The 27,884-nt window shown below is 36.6% G+C and overlaps 2 protein-coding genes across 3 annotated transcripts in view; one reads left to right on the top strand and one right to left on the bottom strand.

The window, feature by feature from the left end:
* WDR17 (WD repeat domain 17) overlaps nucleotides 1–2,686 on the top strand; it is a 95,929-nt gene extending 93,243 nt beyond the window's left edge. For both annotated transcript variants that reach the window (XM_020997883.2, XM_078148376.1), the window contains exon 28: nucleotides 303–2,686. In XM_020997883.2, the coding sequence (XP_020853542.2) occupies nucleotides 303–422 (120 nt within the window). In that variant the 3' untranslated portion in view covers nucleotides 423–2,686. The remainder of the gene's footprint in view (nucleotides 1–302) is intronic.
* A 9,875-nt stretch (nucleotides 2,687–12,561) lies between these two features.
* SPATA4 (spermatogenesis associated 4) overlaps nucleotides 12,562–27,884 on the bottom strand; it is a 36,618-nt gene continuing 21,295 nt past the window's right edge. Inside the window, exons 5-6 of the mRNA XM_020997831.2 lie at nucleotides 19,374–19,487; nucleotides 12,562–12,782 (exon numbers count right to left, since the gene is read on the bottom strand). Coding sequence (XP_020853490.1) covers nucleotides 12,622–12,782; nucleotides 19,374–19,487 — 275 coding nt within the window. The 3' untranslated portion in view covers nucleotides 12,562–12,621. The remainder of the gene's footprint in view (nucleotides 12,783–19,373; nucleotides 19,488–27,884) is intronic.

Genomic DNA, 27,884 nt, shown 5'->3' with positions numbered 1-27,884 from the left:
ACTACATCTTCAAAATAAAATTGATTGTTTTCTCAGTGATATCACTAGTATTTATGTAAGGGATTTGGATTGTAAAAATGAAAACTAATTTCCATTTTGTCTGTTGTAGACTAAGACATAATCTAAGACATTATGTACATGTTTGTAGTCACTAGTGATAATCAATATTTCTCCATGTATTTGTATTTTCATTTCCTTTGATATTTATATGAATTTTACAATGATTATTTTCTAGAAGTTTAAAACAAATTTCTTATTTATAAACTTCCTTTCTTATTTCTCTCATTATTTTTTTATCATAGGGTCCTGTCTTTTTCCTTGAAGATGGAAAATCAGCAATTTCACTGAATGATGCTTTGATGTGGGCAAAGGTGAACCCATTCTCTCCCTTAGGGACAGGAATACGACTTAATCCATTCTAAAAGAATTATTTTTCTCCATACTAAATTACTTGGAAGCATGAGGAGAAGGATCCTGCAGGTTAATATTACCTTAACCTCAGCTGTTGAAGGACAGAAAGATAGCATTTGATTTTATTCTGAATGACAAATGTATTTGAATTGTGGAATTTTTACAATTACGTGAAGGAAAATGAAAAATGATGAAAATGAAACATTTAAGTGTTTTAAAGGAAAATCATCACATTATTTAATGACAGCCATGTTGCGGGGGGAAGTTAATATTCTTTTTATCAGGCAGTTAAAATATTTAAGTTATAAAAGACTATGTTATCTGCAAAGTATGAAAATCCTTTGCACACTAAGAAAAATACCAAAATGCCAAGTAGTTAAAACCTTGACATTTATAATGTTTCAAAAACAGAAAAAGGCAAGATAAGCATTATGCCCTGACATGCTACAGACTTTAAACTAAATGACTACCTACAGTTTTTGGTTTGTAAAATGTATAATTACTCCTTTTTATCTTTAGTTCATGTTTAGTAAAACATTTCTCTTAGAAATTTGATAAATGTAAATAAATGTGTGCATAGTTCAATCAACTTCTTTTTCAAGGTTACATGAAAAGTTCATTTACCTAATCACATACATTCAAGTTATGTTTCCATATTGACCAAAAAAACCTGACCAAATTATAAAATTCAGTTAGATATCTGGGAATTTATAGAATCAATGACTCAGCTCCTCATTTTTCACCTAGATAATTTGAAATTAGGTAGACATGGCCTAATTGTTTAATATTATTTTAATTAGCATTTAAAATGAATATAACAAATCTGTCCGTAATGGTCAGTTGATCGTAACTAACAATTTTGAGGTACTACAAAGTGTGCTCATGAAAATAATTTGGAAGAAATTCTTATAAGGAAAACACACATTTATTCAAAACAATTGGAATACACTATGTAAATTTAACTCTTGTCCCTTTTTAACTATTTGTTTGAAAAAACAAGGCAGTACTCTAAGGGCAATATTTTAATTAGATTTTTTTCCTGGTTGGCTACAGATAAATTTTTAAAATTAATACAGGCAGGACAGATACTCAGGCTTTGATACTCAGGCAATTATTTGGAAGTAATAACATAGAGGTTGTGTGTATTTATACATTGCAAATATAGACTCTAGCTAGAATATTTTTATACTGCTTCCAGAGTCCCTTTATGCTGTTCTTGAACAGCCTAATGGCACAGAGAACAAATGCCTATTCTATATCTATTCTTATTGACTATTTCCACTACCTCAAAAAGGAGGTTTAATTTTACTATTCTTAGTGATGTATAAACATATACATATATACTTTTTAACCTACTAAAGTTTAAAGTTTTCTTCAGCTATTGTTTACCATGTGGAGAAAAGATTGATAGCTTTGTAAACATTAGAAGTCTTATGCCTAGGAAAATAAAGCTAAGGTTCAACTGTCATTCTTAAATTTTTAAGCCAATGACAACAAAGTTTATCCTCAATTACTGCCTAAAACGTTAAACCTTTCAAATATATGATTAACAGGTACAGTCATTACCTTCCTACTATTTTTTTTATTAATACAGAAAAAACAACTTGTAGTGCTATATTACGGATAAATTATAAATACTTCAATATTACTCTTGTTTAACAAAAAATTCAAATTATGGATAAATTATACAATCCTTTGAACATAGGAAACATAGTCATAAATTGTATTTATTGGAGAAAAAAGTTAAACCTGAAAGGATCAATTCAACTGCCACTGAGTTATTTTTAAAATCTTTTATAATATTCTAAACATGAATATTAAGTAATATAAATTACAATTACAAATAATTCTAAGAATCATAAATATGCCACTTAACTGAGTCAATTTGTGGACATAATGTCTTAGTATAGAAGACAATGCAAATTTAATTCCTCTTTAAAATCAATTCATTAAATTTTTTATTATCCAATTTTGAGTATTAAAAACCCAAATAATTAAAAGGACATTTTACATGTTAGCATTGTTATGTAATAGACAATGTGAACAAGACAATGTTGTTGGCTTTGGTAGGTTTCTACATTAATAATTCTACTGTAACATGTACAAAAACATGAAAATATATTGCTATAACAGGCACTGTGTTAATTTTGGCATTTGCAGTTATAATAATTTTTTTTAATGTTAAGTCTACTGTCATTCATAATTAATGGAATGTAGTGTCTCCATCTTGAATTAAAAAGAAATACTTTCCAATCATAAAAGAGGTTTTGCAGGATAGTAGTGACTACTTCTTTTTTCTTCATAACAAAATGTTTGCCCTTTCTTGACCTCATGTTGCCATAGTATTCTAAATTCAGCATAAACATAACGGCATAAATCCTTTGAAAACCAATTTAGCACTTTTGTTTAGAAAGCCATCATGACAGATCCTATCTTCCTAGAGTCTTTAAATTTAAAAAAATGCTTGTTTTGATTGAACTGAATTCTCTGAAATGAATATACTTAGATGTAGAAATAATTGATATGTAGTCAAATAACCCTCCCCTAACCTGGAAGTCAAATAAAGGGTATCCCAAAAGTCAAAGACTAAGTCTAAGACTTTGGGGACATCCTGTGTAACAGTTACATACAAAACCTTAAAGCTTCTGAATGCTGGACACCTTACCCTAAGTTACCAAAACAAGGAAATTCTCCTAAAGTTCTCTCAAGTGACTGAAATTCTAATACTTATGAAATAATTTGCTTCATCCAAATCCCTGAGCATTCTGAAGTAGGTTCTTTGAGTCTTTCCAAAGCAAGAGCATATCCCTCTCCTTTAGAACTTTGCCTATCCTGAGCTACACAATAAAGCTGTTAAATGTCTATTCAGGGTAATTAATACTCTACCTCTTCTACCTTCCTTTCCAGATATAGTTTATACTACTTTCCCTTCATCATCTGTGAATAGCTAATAATAATAAGTTAACATTTACATAGCACTTTAAGGTTTGCAAAATGCTTTACAAATATTTTCTCATTGGATCCTCACAATAACCTTGAGAGGTAGATACTAATATCCCCATTTTTATAGATGAGAAAACTGGGGCAAACAGTTTGGGAAGGCATTTATCCTTTTCCAGGGACTATATCCAAGTAAGGCACCTCAATTGTACTTGAGTTTATTCCCATTCTGAATGAGAGATACACAATTACCTGAGATGGTCAAGGGTGTATGTATTAAGAATGCCACCCCTGTCCTCTCATCCCAGGTGAAGCTATACTTTAAGCACATTCCTAGAAATGATTGTTGTCCTAGCCCTTATTTCTCTTAATTACTGGTTTCTTGGTCATTGACACTGAAGTGCATATTATGATTATAAATTTTTATGAGGAAATCTAAGAACCTGAATGGAGGAACACATTTAAAGTATGTGAGTGAGGATCAAAAGAAGTAAAAAAAGAAGTGATACTGTTATTGGATTATACTAACAACAACACCTATGGTGAATAATTAGATGAGGAGGTGGAGATGTAGATCACAACATTAAAGCATCGCATAGTACAGATGAGGGACTGCAACCTTCCATATCTCTCTTCTCTTTTCTCTCTCAGGTAGATCAGAAAAAGTTCAGATTTTGGCAAAGCATTTGACAAAGTCTCTCATGATATGCTTGGAGATGTATGGGCTGATCGATAGTACAGTTAGGTGAATTTGCAGCTAGTTGAGTAATTGGAACCAAAAAGTAGTCATTAATGAGTAAATTTCAACTTGAACTGGGCATCTTGAGTAGATTATGTGAGGCACTGTCCCTGGTCCTGTAATGTCCAACATTTTTATCAATGACTTGGATAAATGCATAGGTGAAACTTGTTTCAACATATAGATGACATGGAGGAATAGTCAGATGTTAGTCCCAATGATGACAGAGTTTCTAGACTTTAAAATATTTCAACAGGCCAGAATTATGGGTCAAGCCAAATAATATTAAGCTTAACAAGGATAAATTTATGTAAAGTCTACATTTATGTTTAAAAATGAAATTCAAAATACAAAATGAAGGAAGTATAGCTAGACAACTATTCCTATGGAAAAGATGTAGGTATTTTAGTGAACCATAACATCAATATGAATTGGAAATGTGAATTACAAAGCTTTCCTATACTAAATCAAGAGATCACAGAGTCCAGAACAAGGGAAATAATAGTTCTATTACAGTATGCTCTGGGCAACCATATATGCAGTACTTTTTTTTTTCAATTCTCAGTACCACATTTCAGTAAAGATATTGACAAGATGGAGTGTGTTCAGAAGAGAGGAACCAGGATGACGGGAGCATTGGAAAAAGATACCATATGAGATTCCATTTAAGGAATTTATGTAGCTTGAAGGGGAGACTATATAAAGGGAACACATCACAGCTACCTCTAAGTTTCTGAAGGGGGGATACTGAGAAGAGGAGTTAGACTCCTTGGCTCCATAAGGTAGAGCAAGGAGTAAAAGGTTGAAGTTTCTATAAAGAGGCATATTTAGGTTTGATACAAAGAAGAACTTCCTAATGATTAGAATTACCTAAAAGTGAAATGTGCTACCTCACAAGGAAGTATGTGTTCCTGGAGGACTATTTGGGACATTGCAGAAAGAATGCTTGGTCAGGTTTGGGTTGGATTAGTTGGCGTCACAGATGTTTTCCTGTGCTGATATTCTGTGAATCTAGAATAATTAATATGAATATACTCACTGTGCCTACTCAAAGTTAATAACTTATATTGATATAGTGTAACCACATGTTCCCATTTTAAGAAAATATCAACCTGAGGCTCATTGAATCATAGACTTAAGAACTAGGAGAGACCTTATAGATTGTCAAGTCCACAAAACAAATAATTGTTAGAGCCAAGAATCAAACCTAGGTTCCTTGACAATGAGTCTAGTTCTCTTTCCACTACATATCCTATTAAAGTTCAAGAGAGAGAAAGAGATAGACACACCCACACACAGAGATAGAGATAGATCTCATTGTTTTATTAAGTCATGGTATATTATATTACAATGACGTTTAAAAATCATATTTTATTCCTTTGGTACCAGTGGCAGGATGTTACATTTTTAAGAGATATGACCTTTAGGGGGTACAGAGCGAAGATGGCAGAGTAAAAACAGGGACTCAGCTGAGTTCTCCCAAATCCCCTCCAAACAACTTTAAAATAATGCCTCAAATCAAATTCTGGAGTGGCAAAACCAATGCAAGGTAGGGATGAAATAATTTTCCAGCTCAGGACAACTTGGGAGTTTGGCAGGAAAGGTCTGTCTCAGTGAGGTAGTGATTGGACTTGGAGCCCACAGCAGACCACATGCCAGGACACCAGCATCAGGTCATTGAGGCAGTTCATCAGTAGCAATGGCAGCAATGGCAGCAGCATCTTCAGGGGCTGTCAACCCATAGAGGGTAAAGGGGTCAGACAACTGGTCAGGAGATTATGAAGGACCTTCTACTAACCCTGATTATAGGTCTCTGTCACAATGACCATGCTCAGTTTCAGGTCACAGTCCCAGAGCTAAGAGAAGCACTTGTGGCGGCAGGGGTGCAGGGGCCCTGGTCACAGTTTCAAAACAGAGAAGAGTGCTTCTGGTTGCTCACAGACCAGAGTACAGGCCAGAAGAGCAATAACTATACCTCTTCTTACATCATATGTCCTTGGAAGAACCAAAAACCTACAGATCCCTAGCTAGCTCTGAAAACAGCAGCAAAAAAGGCCTGAAACTTGGGACAATGCCTCCTGTACCCCAAGAGCAGAAGCCAACTTTAACATAAAGCTATAAATCAAGAAATAGGCTGGAAAAATGAGCAAAAGAAATGAAAAAAAAAAAGAACTTGACCACAGAAAGTTACTATGGTGAAAGGGAAAATCAAGACACAAATCCAGAAGACAACCAAGTCAAAACAAAAACTATATGCAAGGCTTCAAAGAAAAATGTAAATTGGTCACAGTCCTTCCCCCAAAAAAAATTCTTGGAAGAGATGAAAAAGGATTTTAAAATTCAAATAAGAGCGGTAGAAGGAAAATTAGAGAAAGAAATGGGAATGATGAAGAAAATCATGAAAAGAGAGTCAACACTGTGGTAAAGGAGGCATAAAAAATACTGAAGAAAATAACTTAAAAAACAAAATTGGACAAATTGAAAAGGAGGTACATAAACTTTCTGAAGAAAATAATCCCTTAAAAATTAGAATCAGACAAGTGGAAATTAAATTAGAAGAAAATGTGAAATATCTCTTTGGAAAAACAAATGCCCTGAAAATAGATGAAAGAGAGATAAGAATTATTGGACTACTTGAAAAAAGATTTTAAAAAGAACCTAGACATTACATTTCAAGAAATCATCAAGGAAAACTGCTGTGATAGCCTACAACTAAAGGGCAAAATAGAAATTGAAAGAATCTACTAATCACCTCCTCAAAGAGATCCCAAGATGAAAACTCCCAGGAATATTATAGACAAATTCCAGAGCTCCCAGGCCAAGGAGAAAATATTGCAAGCAGCCAGAAAGAAACGATTCAAATATCATGGAGCCACAGTCAGGATAACACAAGATTTAGCAACTTCTACATTAAAGAATAGGAGAGCTTGGAATGTGATATTCTAGGGGGCAAAGGAGTGAGGACTACAACCAAAGATCACCTACCCAGCAAAACTGAATATAATCCTTCAAGGGAGAAATGGTGACTTTCAAATACAAGACTTGAGAGAAGCACAAAAAGGTAAAACATGAAAGAGAAATCATAAAAGATTCAATAAGATTAAAATATTTACATTCCTATATGGGAAGATAATACTTATAACTCCAAAGAACTTTCTCATTATTAGGACAGTTAGGAATATGCACAGACAGAGAGTATGAGTGTGAATTGACTACGTATGAGGTGATGACTTTTTTAAAAATAAATTAAGAGAAGAAAAAGAGAGATGCACTAGAAGGGGGAAAAGGAGAGGTAGAAAGGGGTAAATTATCTCACATAAAAGAGGTGCAAAAGGAAGTTTTTACAGTAGAAGGGAAGATGGGGGGTGGTTAATACCTGAATCTTACTTTTATTGGAATTGGCTCAAAGAGTGAATAACATACACACTCAGTTGGGTAGAGAAATCTATCTTACCCAACATGGAAGTAGGAGGGGAAAAGGATAACAGAAGAAGGGGATGATAACAGGGTTGGCAAATTGGGATAGGTGGGAGTAAGAAGCAAAACATATTTTTGAGGAGGGACAGGGGAAAAGGGAAGAGAGAAGGATAAACTGTGGAAAATGGGATGGAGGGAAATATACAGTAATCCAAATTGTTGATTGTGAATGGGATAAACTCAACCATAAAATAAAAGGGCGTACCAGAGTGGAATAAAATCCAGAATCCTACAATATATTGTTTACAAGAAACACACTTGAAACAGGGAGACATACACAGAGTAAAAATAAAGGTCTGGAGAAGAATCTGTTATGTTTTAGCTGAAGTTAGAGAAAAAAAAAGCAGGGATAGTAATCATGACCTAGACAAAGCAAAAGTAAAAACAGACCTAATTAAAAGAGAAAAACAAGAAAACAACATTTTGCTAAAAGGTACCACAGTCAATGAAGTAATATCAATACTAAATACATATGCACCAAATGGTATAGCATCCAAATTCTTAAATGAAAAGTTAAATGAGTTACAGGAGGAAATAATAAAACCATACTAGTGAGAGACCTCAACTTTGTCCTCTCAGAACTTGATAAATCTAACCATAAAATAAACAAGGAAGAAGATAAGGAGATGAATAGAATTTCTAGAAAAGGTAGATATGATGATAGAGCTCTGGAGAATAGGGAATAGAAAGGAGTATGCCCTTTTCTCAGTGATACATGACATTTACCCAAAAAATGATCATGTATTAGGGCATTAAAACCTCACCATCAAATGCAGAAAAGCAGAAATATTAAATGCATCTTTTTCATATCATAATGGAATAAAAAATTACATTTAGTTAAGGGCCATGGAAACAGATTAAAAACTAATAGGAAACTAAATAATCTAATCCGAAAGAATGAGTAGGTCAAAGAACAAATCACAGAAACAATCAACAATTTCATTAGAGAGTGACAAAAAGGAGACAACATACCAAAATTTAAGGGATACAGCCAAATCATCACTTGGGAGAAATTTATATCTCTAAACATTTACATCAATAAAAGAAAGAACAGAACAATGAATTGGGCAGGGAAATAAAAAAAAAAACTAGAAAAAGAACAAATTTAAAACCCCCAATTAAACACCAAATTGGAAATCCTGAAAATCAAAGAAGAGATCAATGAAAGAAAACCATTTAACTAATAAATAAAAGTAGAAGCTGATTCTATGGGAAAAATAGATTAAACCACTGGTTAATTTGATTTTAAAAAAAGAAAAAGGAAAATCAAATTATCAGATCAAAAATAAAAAGGGTGAATTCACCACCAATGAAGGAGAAATTAAAGAAATTATTAGGAGCTCTTTTGCTCAATTGTATACCAACAAATCTGACAGTCTAAGGAAATGGATTAATATATATGAAAATTAAAATTACCCAGATTAACAAAAGAGGAAATAGAATGTTTAAATAACCTTATCTTAGAAAAAGAAATTGAACAAACCATCAATGAGCTCCCTAAGAAAAATTCTCCAGAACCATATGGATTCACAAATGATTTCCACCAAACATTTAAAGAACAATTAATACCAATGCTATATAAACTATTTGGAAAAATAGGCAAAGAAGGAGTCTGACCAAATTCCTTTTATGATACAAATATGGTGACAATACTTAAACCAGGAAGACGACAAACAGAGAAATAAAACTATAGACAAATTTCTCTAATGAATATTGATGCAAAAAAATTTAAATACTAACAAAGAGATTACAGCAACATATCAGAAAAATCATACACTATGACCAGGTGGGATTCATACCAGGAATGCAAGGCTAATTCAATTTTAGGAAAACTATCAGCATAAATGACCATATCAGTAACAAAAACAACAAAAATCATGTGATTATCTCAACAGATGCAAAAAAAAAAAAGGTTTGACGAAATATAATACTCATTCCCATTAAAAACACTGGTTGAAAGCATAGGAATAAATGGAGTTTTCCTTTAAATGTTAAGTTGTATCAATCTAAAACTATCAGCAAACATTATCTATAACAGGGATAAGCTATAAGCCTTCCAAATAACATCAGGGGTGAAACAAGGATGCCCATTATCACCACTATTATTCAATGTTGTACTAAAAATGCTAGATGGCGCAGCGGATAAAGCTCTGGCCTTGGAGTCAGGAGGACCTGAGTTCAAATCCGGCCCCAGATACTTGACACTCATTACCTTTGTGATCGTGGGCAAGTCACTTAACCCTAATTGCCTCACCAAAAAAAAAAATAATAATAATAATTATAACAAAATAAAATAATGTACAGCAATAAGTGAAGAAAAAGTAATTGAAGGAATTAGAACAGGCAATGAGGAAATAAAACTATCACTCTGCAGATAATATGATGGTATAGTTAGAGAATCCTAAAGAATCAACTAAAAAACTAGATGAAATAATTAACAACTTCAGCAAAGTTGCAGCATGGAAAATAAACCCACATAAGTCATCAGTATTTCTATATATTACCAACAAAATCCATCAGAAAGAGACAGAACAAGAAATTCCATTTAAAATAACTAGACAATATAAAATACTTGGGAGTCTACCTGCCAAGACAAACCCAAGAACTATATGAGCACAGATACAAAACACTGTTCACACAAATAAAATCAGATCTAGACAACTAGAGAAGTACTAATTCCTCATAGGTAGGCTGAGCCAATATAATAAAATGACAATTTATTTTTCAGTGCTGTATCAAACTACTAAAAATTATTTTATAGAGCTAGAAAAAAATAATAAAATGTATCTGGAATAACACAATGTCAAGAATATCAAAAGAGTCATTGAAAAGAATGTGAAGGAAGGTGGCCTACCAGTACCAGCTCTCAAACTGTATTACAAATGTTAGGTGGTGCAGTGGATAGAGCACTGTCCCTGGATTCAGGAGGACCTGAGTTCAAATCCAGCCTCAGACACATAACACTTACTAGCTATGTGACCTGGGCAAGTCACTTAACCCCATTGCCTAGCCAAAAAAAAAAAAAATGATAACTGGTGGGAAGTCAGCATTGGGAAAAGCTGAGAGGACAATTTTAGCCTCAGTCTAAGATGGGATCCTCCTGGCTCAGTTTCCTCATTATATTCCTTTGAAAAGGAATGTTACCCACCTGGCTATTCCCGAGTCTAGATATGAGGTGGATTTGATACTGCATGGTTGGAAAACTGAATTATCTGAAACCAAACAGCGCTAAGGATGTTTTATCTTGTCACATCTGTGCTCTGCAGTCTTTTCTGTCAGATTTGTGTCTTCCAGACTACAGGCATTCACCTACAATTGGTAGCAAACAGCAGGTATCAGCCAATGTCCCCCCATCATTCCCTGGATGCAGCCTGTGCTGGGGGTCCAGTCAACCTCCTCTTTGTGACCCCCTCGAGGCAGGGGCAGCTCTATGCCCCTTGCCAGCAGGAAGCAGTTTCAGAAGCCAAGACCTTCACTCCTTACCCCAAAAGAATTTGGGTCCCATTTGTTTGAGGGGGGAATGATGAGGATGGGATCTAGACCCCAAAAAGGAAAAACTCTGGACTTTCCCCACAAGGCCAAATCTCTGGCATTCACCTGAGGCTATAATCCCATCAACTGGCCTTTCATTGTGGCTACACCCTTAACCTAGCCTAGCCCTCCGTAGTTTTACCATCCTATGGTCCCAGGCCACTTCCCACCCTTAATCCTATCTAAACTCCATTCTCCCTTGACCATTTGGTCCAGGTTCCCTGGAGTTCTATGACCTCTTAGACTACTTGGCTACTCCTAGATCCCTCCCCTCGTCTTTCTGAATATAAGGTCCATTTTTGTCTCCATTCAGAGGCTCAGATTCTTATAATCTAGCCAATAGCTCACTAATGTTTAGACTCCTTAAGAGTCTGCCCAATATGAGGAATGTTCTAATAAACCTTGTCTTTGGCTGAAAACAAAAACAAAAACAAAAAACGATGAGCAGGAAATTTTCAGAAAAACCTGGAAAGACGTATATGAAACGATGCAAAGAGAAGTGAGCAGAACCAGAACACTGTACACAGTAACAGTAACATTGTATGATCAACTTTGAATGACTTAGCTATTCTCAGAAATACAATGAACAAAGAAAATTCTGAAGGATTTATGACAAAATATGCTCTGCCTCCAGAGAAAGAAGTTGATTGAGGGAGTCCAAATGTAGGTCAAAGGATACTTTTTTACTTTTTCTTTTTTGTGGTGGGGAGAAGAGGGGTGAGATTTTGGTCTGTGTTTTCTTTCTCCATGCTTTTTTTTTTCTCTTTTTCATGGCTAATATGGAAATGTTTAGCATGACTGCAAATTGTTGCCTTCTCAGGGAGCAGTTAGGGGAAGGAGGGAAGGAGAGTATTTGGAACTCAAAATTTTTTAAAATTAATTTTAAAATTGTTTTTACATGTAATTGGGGAAAAAAGATATTTTTTTAAAAGAAAATTTTGTCCAGGCCCCGATTGCATCATGGAATCATGGAAGAGTTTTCATCTAGGACAGCTGCTTACTCATTTGAAGTTGAAGGGGTGAATAACAGTTGACCTCAGATCTTGAAACCCTTACATAGAACTACATATGATCTGAAAAGCTTTGTAGAGTCTGGAATTCCTTCCAAGATAGGCACTTTTCTTCATCTTTTCTTTTTTGCTTTTGAGTTGAGGAAATTCATTATGAACATCAAGATAGGCAGTTGATGAGTAGTAAGCAGGCAATAATCTCTGTTAAACTTTGTGAAATATCATTCATTGAATGTGCGTAGTTTTGCATTTTGGGATACTATTGTAATTTTCACCTATAAAGATGGAACTATAAAAAAAATCACTCTCTAGTATTCTTAAGACAACAATTAATAACGTGAATGTTTCACTCTCAATTATTCATGACAATGGAGGACAGGGATGGGGACAAACTCAAATACCCAGCCAATCTAAATTAATTTCATTTTAGTCAATAAAAACAGGAGAAATATGGACGTTAGCCTGCAAACACCATTTATTTTGCACATTGCTTCAGCATATCTGTCTGGCTGATCAGGTTCTCTTTGGTGGGGTATCTATTTCTCCCAACTTGACAGATTCTAATTCAAGTCTCTTTTCCAGATTTTTGGGATGTTCAACATTGACTCCAAATGCCTCTTTCTCTGCTTGTTTCACTTGAATTTCTTTAACCTGGTTTCCATTGCTGTCATTCTCTGGGAAATTTAAAAAACAAAACAAACATAACCCAAAGGTCAGATATCTACCACAAAATCTTTACTAATAGTTAATGAATGTCTAAATATAAAATAATCATTCACTTTTCTATTGTACTCCAAGGCTTGCAAAGTGATTACTTCACAATAATCCTATGGGATTAGGTAGTATATTATCATCCCCTTTTCATTTGAAAAAAGGCTCAGAATGTTGATGTGACTTTGGTCATAATCTTAAAACTAGTAAATGTTGGAGCCAGGATTCCCCAGGTCTCCTGACAGCAAGTGAAGTTGTTTTTTTTTTCATTTACACCAAAATTAGTTGCAGATACTATTTGTCAAAACATTTGACAACTATCCAATTCAGGTAAATTATATGGACACAAATAATACTGCCAGAAAAAACCTAAAAGCATTGCTTTTAAAAATGCAAGAAATGTTCTGGGCACAAAAATGAAGACCTTAGAGTCCCAAGTAGTATTTTCAACATTTCTGTTGATCAAAGTCAATTGATTCAGAAGAGAGAAGCAGAATTTTTGGAAGTAAATAGCTGGTTTAAAAACATGTCTGGAGAGGTGAAGCCAGGATGCTGGATGATAGGAAATAATGAAGCGAAAGTTTCTCCACAAACTCTTCCTCACAGATCTAGAATATGTACCAGACTGAATCCTGATGGGAAAATCCAGAAAAAGAGTCACAGTGAGTCTTTTTTTTTTTATGGCTAGGCAATGAGGTAAAGTGACTTGCCCAGGGTCACACAGCTAGTGTTATGTGTCTGAGGCCAGATTTGAACTCAGGTCCTCCTGAATCCAAGGATGGTGCTCTATCCACTGTGCCACCAAGCTGCCCCTACAGTATCTTTTGTTCAGCCCCAACTCAATACAGGGAAACAAGGAGGTTTGTGGACAGTGGGAACATGCTGTAAATAGAGGACTGCCACCCAAAGAGAGGCCATGCACCAGGGCAAAAGGAGGTACCAGACCCATACCAATATCCAGGACAGGGACAGGTACCAACTGGCAGCTTTGTCACTAACTACCCAGTACCAGGTTGCATATACAAGGAGTGAGAAGAGGACCGGTGCACAGCAGTAGCATTCCCAGGTAGAGAGAGACCCTGGAAATGTACTGAGAAAATGGGACGTTCAGAAGCCATCAGCAACAGCAGTAGTTTTGTGGTTCAGATCTCAGATGCAAAGCTGGGTCTTACTTCCAATGTCTAGCCCAGTGTGCAGAGGGAACACCAGGGCAGGAATCACAAACCAAAAGGGAGCTTACATTTTTGCTTCTCTGAACCAATAGAGCTTTCTACTGGCTGAAAGGGATAGAGTCCAACAGCATTCTATTCTTGCTCAAACCCAAACCCGCGAGGAACTTGCCAAGTTCAGACCAGGGTGGACAGCAATAAGATTCTGTCCTGGATCACGACATTTTGGGAATACTGAAAGCTTGTAGGTCCCCAGCCTGTTTCTGATATCCTGGAATAACACAATACTTAAGAAAGCAACAACAGGATCAGTCTAGATCTTTCCTCCTGAAGTGCTGCAGCACCCAGCCCTAAGATCAAGGGTGAAGTCAGGAAACAAGCTGAAAGAATGGACAAACAAAACAAAGAAACCCACTATAATGAGATATTAGGGGTCAGGGATGTTCAAAACACAAAAAGAATGACTCCAAAACACCTACAAACATTGTCTTAGAGAAAACCAGAGTTTGGGAACAAACTGAACTAAAATTCCTGGGAGAGGTGAAGCAAGAGGTTTTTGTTTTTGTTTTTAAATGTTAAAAATGTTTTTTAATGAAATGAGAATATTTGAGGGAAATAGAAATGAAATGAGAGCTATGAAAGAAAAAAAGAAGAGAATTAACAGCTTGGCATAAGAAGTACAAAACTTTGACCAAGCAACAAACTTGGAAAATTCAAAGAATTCCATAAAGCCAATGACTCTGTGAGGCAATAAGAAATATTAAAGTCCAAAAGCTGAAAGAAAATAGAAAAAAAGATAAAGTATCTCATAGCAAAAACAAATGACTTGAAAAACAGATTAAAAAGAAAACATTTAAGAATTGCTGGACTATTGAATATCATTATCAACAACAATAACAAAGAACCTAAACATTAAAGTGCAGCTAGGTGGCACAGGGAATAAAGTGCCCAGGCTTAGAGTCAGGAAGACTTGAGTTCAAATCTGGCTTCATACACTTACTAGCTGTGTGATCCTGGGCAAGTCACTTCACCCTGTTTGCCTCTGTTTCTTCATCTAGAAAATAAGCTAAAGAAGGAAATGGCAAACTACTCCCATATCTTTGCCAAGAAAACTCTAAATGGGGTCACAGAGTCAGACATGACTGAAATGACTGAACAACAATTGTAATTCAAGAAATCTTAAAACTGCCTGGGTATCTTAGAACCAGAGAGCAAGTTAGAAATAGAAAGAATTCATTGGTCACTTTCTAAATGGTCACCTCCTAAACTGGTCACCACAAAACCATTGGTTATTCCCAAAATTAAAATTCCAGAAACATCAAAGCTGAAATCTAGAGCTTTGGGGTTAAAGAAAAAAAGAAAAAAACAATCAGCCAGGAAGAAAGAATTCAAGTACCAAAGGAGCCACAATCAGGATGATTTAGTAGCCACCACTATACAGAAGAAGAGAACCTAGAAATATTGGGAAATTGATGCAATATTTCCAGAAACAATATGGACATGGGCTTACAGGCAACAATAATATACCCAGAAAAACTGAATATAATGCTACAGGACAAAAATGGATCTGCTGCCTGCCTCCTGACAGAAGGGATGGACTTATTGAAGTGAAGCACATACTGAGGCAACCTAGATATTGCAAAGGATATTCCTCACATTCATGTGGTTAAACCTCTGCTGTTTAACATTTTAATCAATAACTTGGACAAAGGCTGTGATTTATCAGATTTGCAGATGACATAAAGCTTGAAGGGGTAGCTAACACAATGAACAACAGAATCAGGATTCAGAAAATATCATGATAAGCTAAAAAAAATGGGCTAAAACAAATAAGATGAAGTTTAATAGGGATAAATGTAAAAATCCACTTCACAAGTGCCAGAGGAAGAATACACAGCTAATGAAAAAAGTTCTGAAGATTTTAGTGTAACACAAGCTCCATATGAGTCAACGGTTTTGATGGAGTGCTTTGGTGCTTGTGTTTGGGTGCTTTACTTGTGCCCCAATTTCTCCCTAGTCTCAGAAACACTGTCTCTGACAACCATTCCCCAGCCCAAGGACACTGTGCCTAGCAGTTATTCATGCGTGGGCCTCAGCACGACCCTTATCTCTCTCCCTGGTACAGCTACACAGAGCTGGGCTGCTCAGGCCCCAGCCCTCAGATCATGTCTCTGCAAGCCTCCCAGTTCCTTAGTAGTTCCTGTCTTGTGAGAAAGCTTTCCCTTGTTGCAGAACATTCTCTCATCAAGACAGAGGGAGAGGGGTGCCTTGCCCAGCCCAAGGAGTTTTGTCCTTGGCCAGCCTAAGGACTCTTCCTCCTGCCAGACTCCAAAGATCCATACCTCTGTCATCTCCCTCCCTGTCCGGTATACTCCCTGTATTTTCCCATCCATAGCCCTCAAAGACACCTGCACCTTTAGATTACCTCATCAACGTTCCTGGCATTTCTTTCCCATGCTCTCTTCCATATAAACCCTAGCTGTATTCTCAGTCTCTCACGGGATCCTTTAAGAATCCTTGCCCGCTGAAAAGCATAACAATAAATCTTTGCCACCTTGAATTAAAGAATGCTTGAGTCTGTGAATTCATTCCAGACGACCTGTCCTGTACTCCGGTCTTTGAGGGGTCACAAACTCTCAACCTCTTACACCGTAACAGTTTGATATGGCAGTCAAAAAAAGAACACAGTCTTAGATGCACTAATAGAGGCATAGTATCCAGGAATAAGAAGATGAGAGTCTCATTGTACTCTGTCTTGATCAGATCACATCTGGAGTACTATGTTTGGTTCTGAAGGTGCCTCATTTTTAAAAGGATGTTGGTAACCTGGAGAGTATCCACAGGAGAACAACAGAGAAGATGGAGGGCCATTTCATGCTGTCTGCAGATCTACTGAAGGATGTAAGGATATTCAGCCTCTAGTACAGATGATGTGAAGGCAAGGTGAGATAGCTGTTTTCAAGTATTTGAATGGCTGTGTCATGGAATAGTGATTAGGCTTGGTTTTGAAGGGCAGAAATAGAAACAGTAAGTTAAGATTGAAAAGCAATAAATCTAACCTTGGTGTAAGAAAAAACTTCTTAACTAGAAAAATCTAGAAATGGAAAGTATTGTCTTGAGAAAGTAGATTCTTTCTCACTGAAGATAACCAGGGACAGACTGGCTGAGGTATGTGCATCAATCTGGATACTTGTATCCCTTCCACCTCTGAGACTCTGGGATTCTAAGTGTGTAGGTTAATTATGTTTGATTAATCATAGCCTGGCCAAAACCCTTTGCCTTTTAGAGAATGTTCATATTATACTTTAATCTTAAGGGCAGAAAAGCTGGATGTTAAGTCCTAGGCTGTATCTAAAAATCAGTCATCTCCTATTTTGATGCACCTGCTTGCTACTTAGAATAGGCTCAGCTATTTTTAGGTACTTCTCCAAAAAGCAACAGTGCCACAAGTGTGTACATCTTAAGACTTAGCAAATGTGGATGAATTGGTTTGGCGAATCTGTATGACAATGCTCCATAATGTGCCTGTAGGCTCCAAAGAAGCTGCTCAGACCCTAAAGGTCATGATTCAGCTCCATTTTAAGGTGCCTACGGCAAATGAGAAATCTGTATTGTCATGCTTTATTATTTTCCTACTCTCTCAGAATTAGGCAAGCAACCAAAAGCACTTATGAAAAAAAAAAGATTAACATAGAACATAACAAAAAAATTGAAAGTGAAATCAAAAGTAACGGCTCTATGATGTATTCTGGACTCCTTGTTAAATTTTTACAGGCTTACTAGCTTAGTTATAAGGTTGGTAAGCCTGATTTTTTTTTTCATACGTGCCAAGCAAAACTAAATAATCATAGGTGCCAAAGGAAGGCAGAAATTCCTAAAACACTATGATATCTGGGCCTCCAAGTTACCTTTAAGCTGAAATGAATTATTAGAGAGTCCACTCTATTCATTTGTCCCAAATAGAAAAGATTTAATATTGTCAACCAAACCAAACAAATTTAAAAACATCTTTGGTGGCCTACAACATGTGCAATGACCTTTCTCCATCATTACCAAAGCCACCCCACCACCACTACCACCACTTTCACCTGCTTCTGTCAATTAGATTAAAAAAAAATGTGTCTCATAAGGAGGACTGAAGGATAAAAAGACAATAATAATATTTCTGCTCTGAACAATTCTGACCTTACTTTTGCACTCCATCCCCACCTAATGCTGACCACATATTCCTAGTCTACCACTTTGGATTTTGGGTAGGAGAAAACTAACAAAAGAGGAGAGGAAAATCAAGCAGGTGGTATGGATGAAGTACATGGAGAAGGAAAAAAAAAAAAGGAACTACCAGAAACAGTTAATGCTCAGAAAGAGACAAGCAGTATTTAGCTGCCTGTTACAAAGAAGGTTCTTACTCCACCATTTAAAACATTGGTTTGAAGGAATCATACCTATGAGTGTCTCCAGAAATACATGTATTCTGGGAAGTTCTTTCCCACTCCCACTCCTTCCGCCCCACAAAAAAAGGAAAAGAAATAAGAGGGTTATAACTTCTACCCCTCCCTTTTCCTCCTTCAGATCCAGGCATCTACCAGAGGGAAGAGAAAGGGGGAAGAGAAACCCCAGTTCCCACACATCTCACAACCTCTCCTGCTACTCCCCCTAAACCCCCTACAGATTGTTCCCAGCTGAGTCACTAGTCTCTTCAACATCCTCAGTTCTTATCTCCACTCCTTACTTCAGGAACACCTCAAGCCACACAATATCACTGAAGCCCTGTCTCAGTCCTTCATCCAGGCCACCCCATTTACTCAATAGCCTTTGCCCCAGGTCACAGGAGCCACCACCAGTGGCTTGGAATTTGGATAATTCCCACCTTTGGTAGTAGGCTAGAGGGAGTTTCATTGGGACCCAGGAGACTGTGTGGTTAGAACATAAGTCCAGAAGATAAATCAATTAGTAATAGGTTTATCTAGATCAGAGTTGTCAAACATGCTGCCTGAGTGGCACTGCAGACCAAAATTCTTGAGAGCAGTCAGAACCAAATCAAAATGCAACTGGGAAATATTTAACAAAATAAAGATACTATGTAGATAACATTAATACGTGGTTTTCTAAGTCAATATGTGACCCAACAGGATCCTTATGTACCTTCTATTTGACACCTAGGTCAAAACTTAGATTATATGAGGTATTTTATCAGACAACATCCCAATCCTACCTTTTAAATGTTATATGACAGCTTAATAATCAAATTTGCTATACATTTTTGAGAAAAAATCTAGACTTGTATAATATTATGTTAACATATTTTTAAATAAATTGAATGAACCAAGAAAAGGTAAAATTAAAAAGTGATTATTTTATCAGAAAAGTAAAATAAAAGTTTACCTAGTACAGGAACAACACATTTTTCCTTTAACAAGACATATTTTGATAGCTCACTACTCCTTTCAGCACCATGAAGAGTAAGTTCTCCCAATGTTGGTTTGACATCATACCACTCTATACAAATGACAAAAACAGATTTTTAAGTATGTCAAAATAAACATCCATGACCTACAACAAATGAGTTATTAAACTTGTCATTATTATCTTATCATTACTACCAGACATGTAGATATTAGTTAAGGATTTCTACCCACCTCATCCCACCCCCACCAAATTTCACAGAATCTACCTTCATTTATAATGTGTTAAAGAGTTCTGTGCCTAATTGTGCTAGCAATTGAGAATAGCTTAGTAGTTCCCACAACCCTTACTCTATATTACATAAATAAATGTCATACTAAAACAAGCTAGCAAATGAAAAGGAAAACAAAATTTATATCTTGCACTACCAGCCACATTTGAAACTGTTATGAATACATTTTCCATATTCCCATTTGATTCTACAGAAATCTTGATAGCATAAGAATAGTGAACCAATCAATCAACAAGCATTTATTAACTACCTACTATATACACCATGCCAGGCTCTCTAGGGATTCAAAGATGAAACTGAAACAATCCCTGTCCTCAAGAAGCTTGCCTTCTAATGGAGATATTTACATTCTAAATAATAATTTTCATGGAAATACAAACGAAATACTCAAGACAACACAAAGTTCTTATTACTAGTCTCCTTCCATTTCTAGTGTGCCTAAAGAATCTTCCTTTTCTTCCCTCTCTTTGAAGCATATTTTAGCTGGCCTTTCATTAGAAACCTGAAAAGGGGTGTGGAAGTCTGCCACTCAACAAATATAGTCTTCCACATCCAAATGCAGGCCTTCCCAACAAAATTTTTAATTCCCCCTAACTATAATAATTATCACAATAACTGCCTTGGCAAATGGCCAGAGATTTTTAGTAGAACGCACCTAGGAATAGGAATGTAAGGCTAGAGACAACAGAACAACCTCTAGGAATGAATTGTGGTTTTTAGGTTCTACCTAAATAATAGTTCCATGGCTAAAAGGAAGGTGACTGTAGGGGGGGGAAAGGGCTAAGGAGACACATGATAGTTTCCTTCAAATACTTAAAGGATGTTCATACTGTAGGTAGAGTAGGCATTCATTTGTTCATTCATGCATCCATTCCACAAAGCAACCTACACTGTTCAACCTCACTTCATACTGCTATACTCACATATTTTATGTTCCAACCAAACTACATGAATCTCTCTTTCTCATTTTCCCCTCTATTATCTCCAATACCTTTGCTCATACAAACTACCATGGAATGTAACTTCCTCTCCCATTTGTTGATGTGCCTTCCTTTCTTCCCGGCCAATTTAAGATACCAGTCTCTGTACTCCTCCCTCTCCCTCCCCCAACATATACACATGTACCAGATAAAAATCATTTCTCTCCTTCTTCAAATTTCTCATCATTCTTTATTTAGACCTTTCCTTAGCACTTCCCTCATTCCTCCCTCATATCTCAGTAGCTATTTGTATGGTTGTCTTTCTCCCATTAGATTATACATTTCTCAACAGTAGCAGTATATTGTACAGTTATCCCTTCCATATGTCAAGGGTTAGGGGTGCAGCACCCCTGTGATCTGGAAAATCCACATAAAATTTTGTGGCCCTCCCATCATGCCAAAGAAGAAGTCTGATTTTTTTCTTTTTCTCTTATGGGGTGTTTACAGTACCTTGTTATAAAATTTGGGTTGATATTATGCAATATTATATGTATATATATTTTATGCATTCCTGAATTTCTAAACTTTTTCTGTATCATCTGCTGGCCTTTCCATGTCATCTCCAGCTTCTGCAAAATTCCCCCAAAATTCTCATTTAATTTCTTATGCAACCTGTGATATATTGAAACCACAATGGGGAAAGTCACAATGTGGAAGGGACAACTGTAGTTCTCTTTCACAGTACCTAACATATTACTTTCTACACAACAGACACTTAAGTGTTCGTTGAATTGAAAAAAAGTGTCTACTATGCACGGGACATTATGATAGGTAAAGATACAAAATAAAAAAGACATAGTCTCTGCCCTCAAGGAACTTTTTCCCCCTCCAAATTAAGAACTAGAATCAATGGGCATAATTTCATAAGATCACAGGATTTTAGAACTGGAAAAGATCTTACATTTTACAGATAAGGAGACTGAGGCTGCAAGAAAGTTATTTGCCCAAGATCACACTGGTTAGTAAGTGGGAAATCTAGGATTCAAACAGTTAACTACTCAACTGAGAAAGAACTTTTTTACAGCTATAGTTGTTCAATAATGTGAAAGAGTGCCTACAGAAAGATCATCCTGCCTATCATTAGAGATCTTTAAGTAGACACTGGGCAGCAGTCTATTAAGAGATTTTGTAAAAAGGTTTCTTTCATAAAGTGAGAAGTTGAACTAGGTGAACTCTAAAGTCCTTCCAACTCTCAGATTCTATGGCCTTGAGTTTAGTTTAGGGTCAAGTGTACCAAGACACCCCTCGAGGGTGGCATGAAGCTACTGCCTTCCTAAGGTTTTTAACTGTTTTTCAGCTTTATAACTCTTGATTTTATGACTGGCTCATTACGACATGGTTCTAATACATTAGCTGGTTCTTAATGTTAGTTCACTTAACAACACCATGTATTGACAAGAATGTGGTGTGTGAGGTACAGAAAGAATGCCACTTTAGCTTGATCACAGTACAGGAGAGGGAACAATGTCTAAAGAAACTGGTAAGATAGGTTAAGGCCAGGCTGTGTAGGGAGGTCAACAGAAGAATTTATAATTCATCCTAGAAGCAACAGGCAAGTCATATGGTCATATCTGTACTTCAGGAAAATTACTTTGGCAACAGTGAGTAGAATGGATTAAAGTAGTCAGAGACTTGAGGTAGGAAGAGATTGCTGAAATAATGTAAATAAGTGCTCATAAGAGCCTGAATTAAGGTGATAACTGTATGAGCAGAAAGAAGGGACTGGATCAGAGAGAAGTTGTGAAGGTAGAAATGAATGGCAAGGTATGGAAAGTTATGGAATATATGGGGTGAGGAAAAATGAAGAATTCAGGATCATTCCCAGGTTGTGAAGCTGGAGACCAAAAGGATGTTGATGCTTTTGACAGAAACAGAGATGTTTGAAAGAGGGAGGGTTGGGGGGGGGGGCGTGAAATAATGAGTTTAGTTTTGGAGACATCAGGTTTTACATGTCTGTAGGAGATCCAGTTTAAAATTTCTGATAGATAATTGGTGATGAGACTGAAGCTCAGGGAAAAGATTTGAGCTGGATATATGGGAGTCATCTGCATGAAAATATTAGTTAGATTAATGGGAGCTGATCACAAAGTATAAAGAGAAAAGAGGAGAGAACATTCACACTTAACGGGGTAATGATATCGATGTTATGCCAGCAAAGGAAACTGAGAAAGAATAGAATTGATTATAATACATACATATGTGTGTGTAATATATATGTATATATATTTAACATCTCAAAGAGCTTCAGCATAGCACAGTGGATAAAAAGCTGGCCTCTAAGCCATGAAGACCTAAGAATGAATACTGGCTCTAATACACATTAGCTGTGTGACTCAGGGCAAGTCACTTAACCCACTAATCCTCTAAGTACCTCTCAGGTACTTCTTTACTTCTGATTCACAGCATTTCTATCTTCCTTCAAGGCTCACATCAAATGTCTCTTTCTATCTTTCCTGCTTTTTCCATGTGTTAGAGCTTTCCCCATCTTGAAATTGTTTTTGAACTATTTTGCATATATAGTAATTGAAAAGGCTGCCTGATAGAATGAAGAGAGAGCTGACTTCTGAGTCCAGACAATCAGGGTCCAAGTACATATCCTGGATCTGTGACCCTGCACAAAATCCACTCAATCTCTTAGACCCAAAGCTACAGCTGATCTGTACTAGCAAAAGAACTATCCTTAATAGGAATTTCCTACACAAATGAAATCTCATGTCTGGACTAAAATAAACAAAACCTTAGTATTTACTAAGTAAGTACACAGTGCATATCCCTAATAAAAAATAAACTTCTTGTGGGAAGGGACTGCTGTGTTTTTATCATTGTATCCTTTGTACCTAGCTCAATGTTTAAACATTATTTTTTGGACCAAGTATTTTCATCGGCATAGGGAACTCCTTGTTCCCTAGGGACCTGTAGTAGGCTGTTAATAAATGTTTGTTAAATTAAATTGAAAAGTATGGAGGAGAGATTGCTTAGTAATGGTAGGAGTTGGTGTGAGACAAGTGGCAATAGGGAGCAATGAGTCTCATTTTCAATCTTGGACCAGTATATTATAATATTATAAGCTCTTTCAATAATGTTTGTTCTCTCTCTCTCTCTCTCTCTCTCTCTCTCTCTCTCTCTCTCTCTCTCTCATTTTCAATCTTTCTTTGTCCAATAGTTCCTTCACTGCTTCTTTTAAACATCTCCAAATCTCCCCAAATTTAAAAATTTTTTCATTTGGATTCCAGTCAAAATGACTGCTAGAATGGCAGGAAAACTGCCCTACTCCCACATAACTACTCCAGCAAAACTCTGAAGTTTACAGGAGACCAAATAATGACAAAGAAATCCCATAAGAAACCACAATAATGGACTTCATTAACCCCAGAACTAAACAAGGGGTCAGTCAGGAGCCCAAATATAATAGAAAATGGGGCTGCCAGTAAAGCCTGGGCCAGGGCAGGTCCACATGCAACTAAAACCAGACTAGGAACATATAGTCTGCACTGTATCCAAATGCAACCATAGTGGAGGGCTAAGCGAAGAAAGTCCCCATGTATGGACTTTGGAAGTCCTGGAGAGCTTCACTGGGCAGTCACCAAAACCAATGTTCAGCATAATAATGCTCAGGTCTGGGAGCCCTGAGATCCCTAGCATTTTGTCAGGAGATGCAAGACAGGATGCAAGAATTGACCTCTGACCTCCAAGATCCAGGGGGACCAAGCCCTGGAAGGTGGAGATTAGAAAAGAAACACAGAGAACCAAAGATAGGATTAAGCAGACACAACCATACCAACCAAAAGTATAGCAGGAGGCACAGCCTAGCCCTGGCAAAACGGCCAAATTCAGAAACAAGCAGGGGAGATGTTTTAGGAAATAACTACTATAAAAAATTACTGCAAATTTAAAGAATTGTACTCCCTCTCCCCCAAATAAGAGAAAGTAACTCCATAACAACAAGCATAAACTGAAAGAAAAAACTGGACCTTCAACAAGGACTAGATGAATACTTAGAAGAAATTAGGTAAGAGCTAAAAAATGAAGTAAAATCTTTTAAAGAACGAACTAGTTGAAGACTATATAGTTTCAAAAAGAAACTGGTAAACCTTACCCAACTAAGGGAGGTCCTGAAAACTAGAAGAGGCCAATTGGAAACCAATGACTCCATGAGTAAGGGGAAAATGTTACAACAAAATCAAATGATTATTAAAAAAAACAGAAGAAAATGTAAGATACCTGCTATCAAAAAAAAAAAAGGTCAAAGAGAGATCATTTAAGCATCACCATACTCTCTAAATATTATGATTTTAAAAGTCTAGTCTCTATATTTCAAGAAATCATAAATGAAAATTGATCAGATTTATCAGAATCAGAATCAATGTGAAGAATTTACCAAAAAACTCCTAAAAGAAGCCCTCAAAAGAAAACATCACAAGAATGCCATAGAGAAAATCCAGAGTTCCCACATTAAAAAAGCAAAAAAAAAAAAACCTTCTGAAAGAATCCAGAAAGGAGCAGTTCAAGTACCAAGAGACCACAGTCTGGATCAGCCATTCAACTAGCATTTATTAAGCACCTACTATGTATGAGGATCAGTCTCTGATCTCAAGGAGCTCACAGTCTAATGGAGAAGACATTTAAACAACTATGTGCAAATAAGACACAGACAGGATAAATTGGAGGTAGTCTCAGAAAGAAGGCACTATGCTTAGGAAGACTAGAAAAGTCCTATTGCAGGAGGGACTTTACCTGAGACTTGAAGGAATTCGGAGAAACTAGGAGGTAGAGATGAGAATATTCGAGGCAAAGGAGAGAGCCAGTGAAAATGTTCAGAGTCAGGTGAAGTCTTGTGTGTGATGAAGAACAAGGAAGTAATAAGGATCCACTGGAGTTTATTGAATGGGGGAGGTAGGAAAGATGCTATGATCAGGTATGCATTTTATAAAGATCACTTTGACAGCTAAGTGGAGGATGGATTGAGTGGAGAGAGACTTGATGCAGGGACACCAAACCTAAAGGCATGAAGTCATAAGGACATTAACCAGGGTGGTCGAAATGTGAAAGGAAAGAAGGGGACCTGTGTCAGAAACATTACCAAGGTAGAAATGACAAGATTTAACATCTGACTGGGGATAAGAGAGAGGAGTAAAGGATGGCACCTTGGTTGCAAACCCGGATGACTAGGAGGATGGTGCTATCCTTGACAACAATAGGGAAGTTGGGAAGAGGGGAGGGTTTGGGGGAAAATATTTTATTTTTTCCAATTACATGTAAAACAATTTTTAATATTCATTTTTAAAATTCTGAGTTACAAATGCTCCCCCTTCCTGCCTCCTTTCCCCTCTCCTCTGACCAAGAAGACAAGCAATTCGATACAGACTATACATGTGCAGTCATGCAAAATATATTTCCATATCAGTCATATTGTGAAAGAAAGCAGACAAAAAAATTGAAAAAAAAAAAGTAAAATACAGTGTGCTTCGATCTGCAGGCTCTGTTAGTTCTTTCCCTGGAGGTGGATTGCATTTTTCATCATAAGTCCTTCAGAACTGTGTTGGATCTTTGTATTGCTGAGAATTGCTAATCCCTACAATATAGCTGTTATTGTGTACAATGTTCTCCTGATTTTGCTCACTTCTGTTTGTATCAGTTCATGCAAGTCTTCTCGGGTTTTTCTGAAAATATCTTGCTCATCATTTCTTATTGCACAATAGTATTCCATCACAATCATATACCACAACTTGTTCAGCCATTTCCCAGTTGATGGGCATCCCCTCATTTTCCAGTTCTCTGATACCACAAAAGAGCTGCTATAAATGTTTTTATACATACAGGCCCTTTTCCTTTTGTTTTTAATCTTTTGGGGATATAGACCTAGTAGTGGTATTGCTGGGTCAAAGGGTACGCATAGTTTTTTAGCCCTTTGGATACAGTTCCAAATTGCTCTCCAGAATGGTTGGATCAGTTTACAACTCCACTAACAATGTGCACTAGTGTCCCAATTTTCCCACATCCCCTCTAATATTTGTCATTTTCCTTTTCTGTCATATTAGCCAGTCTGCTAGGTATGAAGTGGTACCTCAGAGTTGCTTAAACTTGCATTTCTCTAATTGATAGTGATTTAGAGGATTTTTTTTACGACTATAGATAGCTTTGATTTCTTCATCTGAAAACTGCCTCTTCATATGTTTGGGGAGAAATATAATGAGTTCAGCTTGGGATATGATGAGTTTAAAATGTCTACTAGATATCTAGTTCTAGTGGTCTAATTGGCATTTGGAGATCTGAACCTGGAGTTTGGGAAAGGGGTTAGGGCTAGACACCTGCAGAAAGATGATAATTGAAACTATGGGAGCTAATGATATCAACAATTAAAACACTATATGGAAAGAAAAGGACACAGGACAGCGCCTTCAAGAACCCCCAATGTTAGCAGGCAATAGATGAAGATCGAGAAAAGGAGAGGAGTGTTCGGACAGGTAGGAGAACCTGAAAAGAGTAGTCTCATGAAAATGTAGAGAGAAAAGAGTACCAAGGAGAAGAAGATCATAGTGCCAAAAGCTGCAAAGAAGTCAAAGAAGGATGAGGACTAAGAATAGGTTATTATATTTGGCAACTTAAAGATCATTAGTAATTTTGGAAAGAGTAGTTTCAGTTGAATGATGAGGTCAAAAGCCAGACTATAAAGAGCTACGATGAAAGTCAGAGGAAAAGAAGTAGAAATACGTATTGTAGAAAGCCTTCTCAAGGGAGTAACCACAAAAGAGAAGAGAAAAAAGGATGAGAGTTAGCAGGAATGGATGGATCAACAAATGGATAGATGAATTTTGAGCATGGGAGAGACATAAGCATAGAGAGAGATATAGGCAGTATAGAAGCAGTCAGCAGACAGGGAGTAACAGAAGAGTAGGGAGAATGGGAATGATAATGGGGGCAATCTGATGGAGATGATGAGATGGAATGAAATCACTTTTGCATGTAGAAGAGTTTGTGCTGGCAAGGAGAAAAGCCACCTCTTCATGTATGACAGGAGTAAAAGAAGAGATAGTTGCAGAAGGTATTTGAGTGATATGAACTGAGGAACAGGGGAATTTGGAGTTGCAAAGCAGAGGGAGAAGTAGAATGACAACAGATTATGATTAGATAAAGAAACTTCATGAATATGGATATGGAACACTTGTGGATGATATCTAGATCAAAGGCATGAAAATGACTGTGTATAGCTGTGGTAGG

Source organism: Phascolarctos cinereus, unplaced genomic scaffold (genome assembly GCF_003287225.1).
Source record: "Phascolarctos cinereus isolate Bilbo 61053 unplaced genomic scaffold, phaCin_HiC Scaffold_9;HRSCAF=440, whole genome shotgun sequence".
Lineage (NCBI taxonomy): Eukaryota > Metazoa > Chordata > Mammalia > Diprotodontia > Phascolarctidae > Phascolarctos > Phascolarctos cinereus.
The sequence above is the reverse complement of the archived record's forward strand: the minus strand, read 5'-3'. Positions and strand labels throughout refer to the sequence as shown.